This window comes from Galeopterus variegatus, unplaced genomic scaffold (assembly GCF_000696425.1).
Source record: "Galeopterus variegatus unplaced genomic scaffold, G_variegatus-3.0.2 Scaffold7268, whole genome shotgun sequence".
In the NCBI taxonomy this organism is placed as follows: Eukaryota; Metazoa; Chordata; class Mammalia; order Dermoptera; family Cynocephalidae; genus Galeopterus; species Galeopterus variegatus.
Genome location: NW_007733379.1, coordinates 65,728 through 75,153, shown reverse-complemented (window position 1 = coordinate 75,153; position 9,426 = coordinate 65,728). Strand labels below are relative to the sequence as shown.

The following is a 9,426-nucleotide window of genomic DNA, read 5'->3' as shown; positions in this document are numbered from 1 at the left end:
GTGACAGCATGAGCCACAGGCAGCCAGACTCATGGCACGGGGAGTTGGTGGTGGGGAGGGTGAGGTGGGGGCAGGGCACCCACAGACTCCTGGAGCAGGAACTCCACATGGGGAAGGAGCTGCATTCCCAGTCCTGGTGGAAGGGACAGTGGGGGCTATGGAGGGGACTGGGGGGAGGTTGGGCTAAAGTCCTGTTCAGGTTGCTCTGTTATCTCTGTCTGTAAGATCTGCTGGTCTGGTGACTGCCGCAATGCTGTTTTGTCCCGTGTGCTTTGTCTCCTGCAGGAGTTTTCTCCTGCCTGGACAGGGGGCTGTGACGCGCTCCCGTGAGGTGGTCCCATGACTGTTTCTGTCCTGTCCTCCAGGGCCACGGGGTGAGCGAGGCCTATCTCCAGAGCTGGGCCTGGGGCTCTTCCTGGGTGTTCTGTACACTTCTGGGCCCGCCCACATGCACTGTAGAAGACGGGTCCTGGACTCGTGGGAACAACTTGCTTCTGCCTCTAGCCATGGTGGGCCATTCTGGCCACAAACCCAGGCAAGAGCTTGGAGAATTTCCAGCCCTTTCCACGGCAGACAGCATGTGGTCCCCAGGAATTGCTTTCATTTCAGTTCTGGGGAGATGTCTTCCCTCCTGTCCATAGAAATTTCCTTTTGTTATTTTCAAACGCTCCTATCCATGCATCCTATGTGCGCTCCTGTGTGTGGGTAAGTGTGTGTGTGGTATTTTCACTTCATGTGTGGACCTGAAGACAAAGGTTTCAGTACAAAATCAATCGTGATCCAGAAAATTGTCTACCGTAAACTAGAGCTACAATCACATGCAAAGGTGCAGATTAGACGGGTAGTGGTAAGAGGCAGGCTCTGGGGTTCAACGACAAGGTTCAAATCCCAGAAATGGCCTCACCAGCTGTGTGACCATGACCATGCACAAGCTGCTCAACCACTCAAAGCCTGTTTCCCATCCACCAAGTGGGGATAATAATGTATCCTCTCCCTCAGGGTGGTCGTGAGGATTAAATGAGACACATTAGCAAGCAACCCAGCACAGAGTAGACACCTAGGAAAACCTAGCAGTCATGCTTCCCATTAAAGTCAGGAGCAGGATGAGGCTGTCATCCATCAATAGTAACAAACAACATTGTTTGGGATTAAAAGGAGGATATAAGTGAAAAGTCTGAACACGGGAATGGACTGTCCCAGGTCCCCTTCCTTGGGGTGAGAGGGGGTGTCAGAGGGAAGTTTACAAGAAGTGCCCTCGGTGATCGATTAGTGGCTGTGGGGAGTGAGGCTGCAGGTCGGCACAGGGAGCAATCAGGCACATCGAGGGCCGTGGTCAGAGTCCCACAGAGACTGGAGCTGGCCTGGCCCTGCAGAGCTGCCCCATGTCGGCCATCCCTGGACATGCACCACTGCAGAAAGGAGCATGCACGGGCTTGGGTGAGGTGGCGCCTTCATCAGAGGGCAAGATCGGAAAGAAGCTCAGCTGAGAGCTTCCAGCGCCAGGACTCCAGCGGCTGGGAATGAGCACTTCTGTCCTGGAGGGGAACCGGGGGGGCCATGGCATGTGCTCCAGGGACAGGCAATCTGTGAAACCAACTGAAAAACTACCCAAACTACTGTGTGTTTGGTGAGGTGGTCAAATAAAAACACCACATTAACCTTTCCTGTGCATCAGCAATGTCCTCTTAGTAAATGTAAAGGACACTGGCAATGCTCACAATAGGATCATATTGACAATAGGAAAACATTTAGCCTCTAGGACGTTTACTGCAGTATCACTGACGATGACAAACATTGTAAACAAGTTAAATTTCCAAAGGAAAGGGATCATTTGAATCAAGTGTGGCACATCCAGACATGGGATATTATTCCTTTATAAATCACATTCTCAAAGACAATGTCCGGACCTTGGCAAGTTCTCATCATACACTAAGTACAGTATGATCCCATTTTTTTAAAAAAAAGAAAATAGAACAAAATGGGTGTGGGGCTTGCTGGAGCTGCCAGCTTTGCTCGGCAGGTGGCTGCTGTGTGACTGGCCTGTACGTTGTCTGCTGTGCTGTCCTTCTGCTCGACCATGGAGCATTCGCTGAGCAGCTTCTCTGCCACACCCTGGGTGAGGTGCTGGGGACACAGATGAATCAGACATCAGCTCTGCGCTCAAGGAGCACAGTCTGGCCGGGGAGAGGAACATAAGGTCAGTAACAAGGTGGCAACTTTCAATAGGCTAAGCTGGGGTGGAGTTGGGGTGCAGGAGCAGAGCCAAGGGACCCCCAGCCCAACCTCGTTGTTCAGGGAGGGTCTCTAAGCAGAGTAACCTCTGATCCTTCTTAGCACAGGAGTAAGGAGAAAGGAGGCAGAAGACAGACTGGCCTTCCAGGCCTGAAGCGGATGGGAACAGAGAGGGAGACTGACCTGAGAGTCGTTGGGGAGTATCGAGAGGTCTTGGTAATAGAGCAGGTGTGGGATAAAAGAGATAAGGCAAAGATAGCACCAGACTCCCGGCCTGGGGATGACATGGGCGGAGACAGGTCTCTTCAGGAAGTCTGCAGGGCCGCAGGATGGAATTCCCCAGACCAAGTATGTGGGAGCTCAAGACAAATGTCATGTAGTCACCAAGGAAGGAGCCCTGTTCCAACCACAATCCTGGTCTCCAGCAGCACGGTGGGATGGGGAGGAGGTCGCAGCTCTATTCCTCCACTGTTAGGCAGATGGGGGGGCCAGGTCCCTGTAAACCTCTCAAGACCAGTTATCTGGGTACAGCCAGTAGGTCACCATCCACACTCTAGACTTCCATAGCAGAAGATACTGACTAGGCAACAGGTTCGCCAGATGGAACAGAGATTTTTACCCCCATTCCCAAGCCAGCTACCAGTCACAGCAGCACATGGTGGCAACCTCAGGGCAAGGCCTTCTGCTGGCTCGAAGAAGGGGCCACACTGCACACAACTGGCAATCAGGCCTTGCCAAGCCCTGCACCTGTTACCAGGATTTGGGGAAACCCTTAAGACTAATTTTCTTAAAGTTCAGCTGGTGAGAACAACTAAACATCTAAAGGGGGAGAACCCTAGTACATATGAATAGAAAATTTAAAACCCAAATCAGTTAAAATAGGAAGGGACTGGCCAAAATAAATGGACCAATTGAACAGATATTAGAAAAATTGGCCCTATAATAGATAAAATTTCCCTTTATCACGAAAGAAACACATGAGGGAGAGAACTTATCATCTCAGGATATGCTTAAATCTTTGAAAGTCCATTTAGAGCCCCATCTCACATTACACACCAAATGAATGCCAGAAATAACTGTTTATTAATTCTACAGGTAAAAAAAAAAAAAAGGCCTGGAGTTTAAAGCAATGAAAGAAACCACAAAGGAGCAGAGGGTGATGTTCGCAGACCTGCCTGTTCTCATCTCTTCTTGGACCAGCAGTTCTCAAAGCAGGGCGAGGCCCTTTGAGGGGTCTGCGACATAAAACCGTCTTTATATACTACAGTATTATGTGCCTTTTCCCACAGGTGTACAGAAGGATCTCTCAGACACTACCTGACATGTGATCTTGCAGAAAATTAAGTACAGAAGCAGGGATGAGACTCCAGCTATCTTCTATTAAGCCAGTTATTACAGAAATTTGCAAAAATGTAAAATAATGCCACTCTTCTCACTAAATTATTTTTTGCTTTGGAAAATACAGTTTTCATTAAAATATGCTATTTATGTTGACATGTAATGAGTTTGTTTTTATTTTCAAAATAATATTTTAAAACTTTGTTTAAATCTATATGATAAATATTGATAGTAAAAACCTAAAGAAGCAAAAGCCCTTTGGGGTCCTCAGTGATTTTCACCAGCACAAAGGGATCCTGAGATCAACAAGTGTGAGGACTGCTCCTGGACCTTAGTAAGCACCACAGCAGGGACTGTCCCACCTGGTAATGATCGCAGCACCTCGCACACCCACTCGTGTAGCTAATGGACAGACGTTTACTGAGCACCTACTATGTGCCACGCATTGTTACAGGTGCTAATGATACAGCGTGAACAAAACAGACAAAATATGCCTGCCAGCCTTGTGTTATAGAGGACACAGTGCTGAAAGGGAACAGGTCAACTACAAGAGGGGGCTTCAAACAGTTCGAGCAAAGATTTGCAAAATTTTTCAATTCTACTTTTCCACAAACTTTTTGAAGTACCCTCATATGTCAAAATTTCAGTTAAGTTAGAACACACACAAAGTAAAACCCTGAAAACATCTGCAGCAAACATGACACAGGCACAAGGTTAATATCTTTAATATATCACACGCTCATACAAATTGATCAGACCCCAGGAGATGAGCAAAGGACACTGGCAATCCACAAAATAGGAAATACAACCACCCGACATGAAAAGATGTCCAGCTGTGCTAGAAGTCAAAGAATGCAAACTAAAACACAACGCTATTTTTTCATTATCAAATTAGCAAATATTTCACCAGATGACAACACCCAATACTGGCAAGATGGGCACAGTGATCCTTGTTGGTGGTAGTGGAAATGCATATAAACATTTCTGCAAACTGTTTCATCAGTATGTAATAAAAGCCTCAAAGGTTTTCATACTCTTTAATAATCCCACCTTTGGGAACCTATCCTAAGGAAATAACTTGACATTGGGAAAAAGCCTTATGCACAAAGATGTTCATCAATTTTAACGGTGAAAAATTAGTAACAGCATTCGTGACCAACAATTGGCACTACTGTCCACCTACCTGATGGAAGAGTACACGGCCATTTCAAAATAAAGTTAGCAACAGCATGGGAGAAATGCCCAGGATATGTGCAACTAAAACAGCTACACAAAATTGTATCACTACAGACGGTAGGATCCTAACTACATTAACTTGAAATACAAAGAAACTATGAGGGGGGAGAGCCTGGAAAAAGAGACACCAAAATGTTAAAATTTTATTTTTCTTTCCTCTACTTGATTTTCCAAAATTTCTATAGCACGTAGGATTACATGGATACTGAAAAGATTTAGCACGTTTTGTTGCTTGCTCTCAGAAAGGTGTTTGTGATTGGAAATGGGAAGTTGGGTTTCCTCCCATCTCCTCTACCGCATCCATTCTGTGCCAAGTGCCACCACATCCAGCATGAGGTCCCCGAGATGACCACATGGCAGAGGCTAGTTCCATGTACACTCACCGTGGATTATGGAATGCCCTGCACCCCAAAGTCCTCCTCTATGCCGGGAAGCAGTTTCTGTTGGTCCAACAGTCTGCTCTTGCTTCCTTTCCCCAGGAGCCCCATCTTATGCCTTCCTCTCCACGTCCCTAAACTACCGTTTCCCAAGCAGAGGTGAGCCAGGTCTTAACTGCACTGGTTGCAAGATGGAGGGGCTCCGCAAGGACTTCCCTCTTCCCACCCAAAGCTCTGCCCCCAGTAGGTGGCCCCAGCATGTGTCCTTTGGCCCAATCCCAGGGCTTGCTCCCTAAGTTAACCTCAGCATAGGCCCAGCTCTCCCCACACTCACTCATTCTCAACGGGCTGAACCACCAGGGTCGCCCTCGCCCAACAGTGGCTCTGTCCATTGACAAGTGCATTCGTGTCAGGATGGTCCCACCGCACCTTCACAGCTATTTTTCCACCCTCACCATTACTTGTCATATACTTACCTGGGGCCAGTGAATGAGTCTTTGCTGTTTCTGAAATGCTTTAGGACTTAAGTTAATCCCATACTAGGCCAGGAAGTCACCTCTATACTAAATCCCATCTCCAATTAAGCCCTGGTATGCAGTGAAGCTTACTTACCAGATGGGGTGTCATGTAGACCAGAAAGTAGTTACAATATCATCCAAATAATGCCCACACCATGGAGAACATATGAAACTTTCTCACATGCATTGTTTAAACTACTGCCTGTCCCTTTATAAATCAAAACCTGTTCACTTACAATTTAGAGAAATTATAACCCCAAAATATGTACAAAGCATCTCCCTTCCCCCACCTCCTTTTCAGCTTGATCCTCCCAGTCATTGCGGTCTCCCTCCAGGGCTGCATGGGACTCGGGTCTCACCCTCTTTGGCTGGAGACTAAGGTGTCTCCCACTAGAGCCACGCTGGGCTCATTCCTTCCAGTGCAGGCTTCTGCAAGTCCAATGTGGAGGGCAAGCCCTGACCTCTCTCTCATCTGCTCCACGTTCCAATGTTGCAGGGAGCTATCAAGAAGGTCTCACCCCAAGCCCACAACGAAAGCACGGAGAAACGAAACACAGTTAGGTCAGCAAGCCAGGCACAGCTGGGGCAGCAGCTTGGAGTGCGCACGACGACCCATATGCAAAGGAAAGGGCCTGGTCCCAGATGCGGACAGGGAGGGTGGCGGGTCTCGCCTCCATGGCTCTGGTCCTGGTGTATGCTGCAGCATGACTCTCAGACCCGGCACCTAATGCAAACATAGCAGCACCTTCAAAAAGCCACTTGGGTAGAAACAGGGGTTGGCGAGATGGCAGAGTTCCTGTCCTGCCTCCATGCTGGGTCTCCTACCCTAGCTGGGCTGAGCCAACTGGAAACCTTCCTGCAGGCCTCCTCTTCCCCAGGTGCCCCTTTACCCCTTCACCTGGGGGCACCTCTACCCAGCTTACCAAACACCTGCTGGAGACAGAAGAGAACTGAGCACAAAGAGAAAGTGACCTGTACACCTCCCATCAGCAGTCCCACTCCCGCCTCCAGAATGGTGGCCCCTCTGTGTCTCCCCTCCATTCATGCTTATTGAGCACCATAGTCCCACCTGAACAGCCTTGGCTGGAGTCCAGGGGAACCTGAAGGCTGGAATCTGGCAGTTGTTCAGCAGGGCAATTGGGCTAACAGAGTTTACCATGAGTGGGTGGCAGTGCCCACGAACCTCAGCAACCACTGAATATCCTTGACTGTGCAAGGCAGTGTTTGCTTCAGAATCGCAGTCACTTTTCCCAACATCATCAAAACTCTCAGGAAAAGAGGATGGGTCCCAGGATGCAACCTCTGGGATCCCAAGACATACACACGTCTTTGGGTGGGTGCAGAGGTTATCTTTCTGCAGTCTAGCCCAGGCCATTTGACACGGACAGATGAACCCGGGGTAAGACACCCCATCTCCCCCCATGGCCCAGGTGGTCATGTAAATGTGATTCATTTGGCATTGAAATATGGCAGGAACATCACAGTCCAAAAGGCTTGGCCAAGTCTCAGGTAGAAAGTGGTTTCTTGGACGTCCCCATGAGGAAGCACAAGGCTGTCCCCCATAAGAGGCTTTGTCCCTCAGAATTAGGACGTGTGCCAGTTCTGCACTGTGACCACATTAGAACCTGGTAGCCACAGCTCTTTGCCTTTACAAATGCCCTGAGACCCTGGCTGGTGTTGCCAGAGGCAGACACGCTCCTGCCTTAACGCTGTTTCCCAGAGGAGCTGGGTCTCCAGTTTAAGAGGGAGTCTCTTTGTTCTTGGACAAAGGCTGGACATCTGACAGCCCACACATGGGGAGGGCATGCTACATGGCATCTTTGGAGACCTAGAGATGGTGTGGGCAGCTGAAGGGCCAAGGTGAAGGCCACATGGCACCTGAATGGGTAAAGTAACAGGTCTTGAGCAAGGTGACAAGGGGCAGAGGAGGGGCGACTGACCACCAGCAGCTTGTGGTGCTTCCCACTGGAGATCCAGGACAGCAGAGTGAGCACTAGTGTCCACCCCTTGCCTACTATGGCTCTCAGACATGGATGTGCCTGGCAGCCTGAAGGAACTGCCCAGGAGGCCAAAGTTCACAATGACCTGATTTAGCAGGCAAGTTCCACATTCCCCAGATACCTGGAGCTATCTGAACACCAGCAGCTAAAGCCACAGAGTAACAGAGGTGCAGCCTCTCCCTTGAGCTGCAATGTCAGTCCTTCACAGCAGCAGCAATGGGGCATGCTGGAGTGCACATGCATGTGTAGAGGGAGGCCTGCCCCCAGAGACGCTTCAACTTCCCTCCCAGCAGTCACTGCTTGGCCACAGACAGCAGAGATGAGGCCCCTACCCGCTACACTGGGCCCTGGCAGGGCTGGTGATCATCTGCGGGTGAGAAGCCAGACCCCCTCTCCAGGTACACACATCAAGGCACCAGCCTGGTCAAACTGGCTTCTTCCCAGCCAGAGCTCATCAGCGAGAACAGGGTAACCAGGTGGGAAACTGCCATGAGGGCTCGCAGAAGGTGGAGTAGGAGCATCTGAAAACAGAGTCGGGCTGGGAGGGGTCAGCCCACATGGTCTGTGAGGGTGCTGCCGCGTTGGTGTGCCTGAGCAGCAGGGCCGTAGTCATGAGAGTAGCTGGGAAGCTAGCAAGAGAAAGGGGAGCATGCATCAAGCTGCAGTTGCAAAACCAGCACATGGTAACAGAAGCACAGCAAGGCGGTAACCAGGGCACCCAAGATAAGGGGAAGGAGGGTCTCCTCATGAAATGGTCTGGAAAGGCAGGAAGGGACGTCTTCAAACAGGGGCAATGTTGTTGTACGGACATTTCTTCTACGCAGCAAAGAGCATATGCTACCTGGATAGCTGCAGATGTACCAGGGTGGTGGCAGGTTCTTAAAGGTTCCGTGCTCGGGTGGGCAAGGCTGGAGCTGAACTAGTCCCATTTGAGGCTGGATGCACAGGGCAGGGCCCTGTGCCCGCAGCGGCCAGCTGGCGACACAGCATCTGCCTTTCTCGCACAGCCCTGTTAGACGCCGAAGTCTTCCTGATCTGGGCGCGCCGCGCATGCCGGAGCGGAGACTTGTAGGTTCTCCGCAACTCTGCCAGGAACCCCTGATAGTTGTTTCGCAAGGGGCTGTCAGGCTGCATGTGGGGGATAGCCCACTTCTCTGCCTCCCCAGTCAGTCGGGACACAAGGAAGGCCACTCGCTCGGCCTCGCCTGGGAAGCGGGAGGCCTGGAAGATCATGAATCTGTCCATCTGCATCAGGAACCCCGCCAGCTGGCCTGGGTCTCCGGAAAAGGGCTCAGGCAGCGAGGTCGGCGGTGTGGTCATGGGCCGAGCCCCGTTCGAGGTAATGGCAGAGATGGGCGGGGTGATCTGCAGCGCGCCCGGGATCCGCGCCCTGGTGCGTAGCAGGGTGAGCTCGGCCATCACGCTCTCCAGCATGTTGGTGAGGTTTGCCTTCTCGGCCCGCAGGGTGGAGGCCTCCCGCCTCAGCGCGGAGTTGGTGAGGCGCAGGGAGGTCAGGGTGTCGATGACGTCGTCCATCTGGGCGCCCGCGGGGGCCGCGCTCTCGGCCTTGGATGTCTGCGGCTGGACCATGCCGGCCCCAGGCCAGCCGCGGGCTGGAACCAGGCTCTGGGGTCCGGGGTGCAAGAGCAGGGAGCGGCCGGGCAGAGGCGCCCAGCTCGGGCCCGGGCCCCGCCGACCTAGGCCCAGGCGGCGGAAGCGGCGGCC

The 9,426-nt window shown here is 51.3% G+C and overlaps 1 protein-coding gene across 1 annotated transcript; it reads right to left on the bottom strand.

Moving 5' to 3' along the window:
• Positions 1 to 4,279: 4,279 nt before the first annotated feature.
• LDOC1L (leucine zipper, down-regulated in cancer 1-like) lies at positions 4,280 to 9,379 on the bottom strand. Its single transcript, XM_008591762.1, has 2 exons — positions 6,771 to 9,379; positions 4,280 to 6,425 (listed from the first exon to the last, which is right to left on the bottom strand). Exon 1 carries the CDS (start codon positions 9,289 to 9,291, stop codon positions 8,581 to 8,583), a length of 711 nt encoding a protein of 236 aa, XP_008589984.1. The 5' UTR covers positions 9,292 to 9,379; the 3' UTR covers positions 4,280 to 6,425; positions 6,771 to 8,580.
• Positions 9,380 to 9,426: the final 47 nt, after the last annotated feature.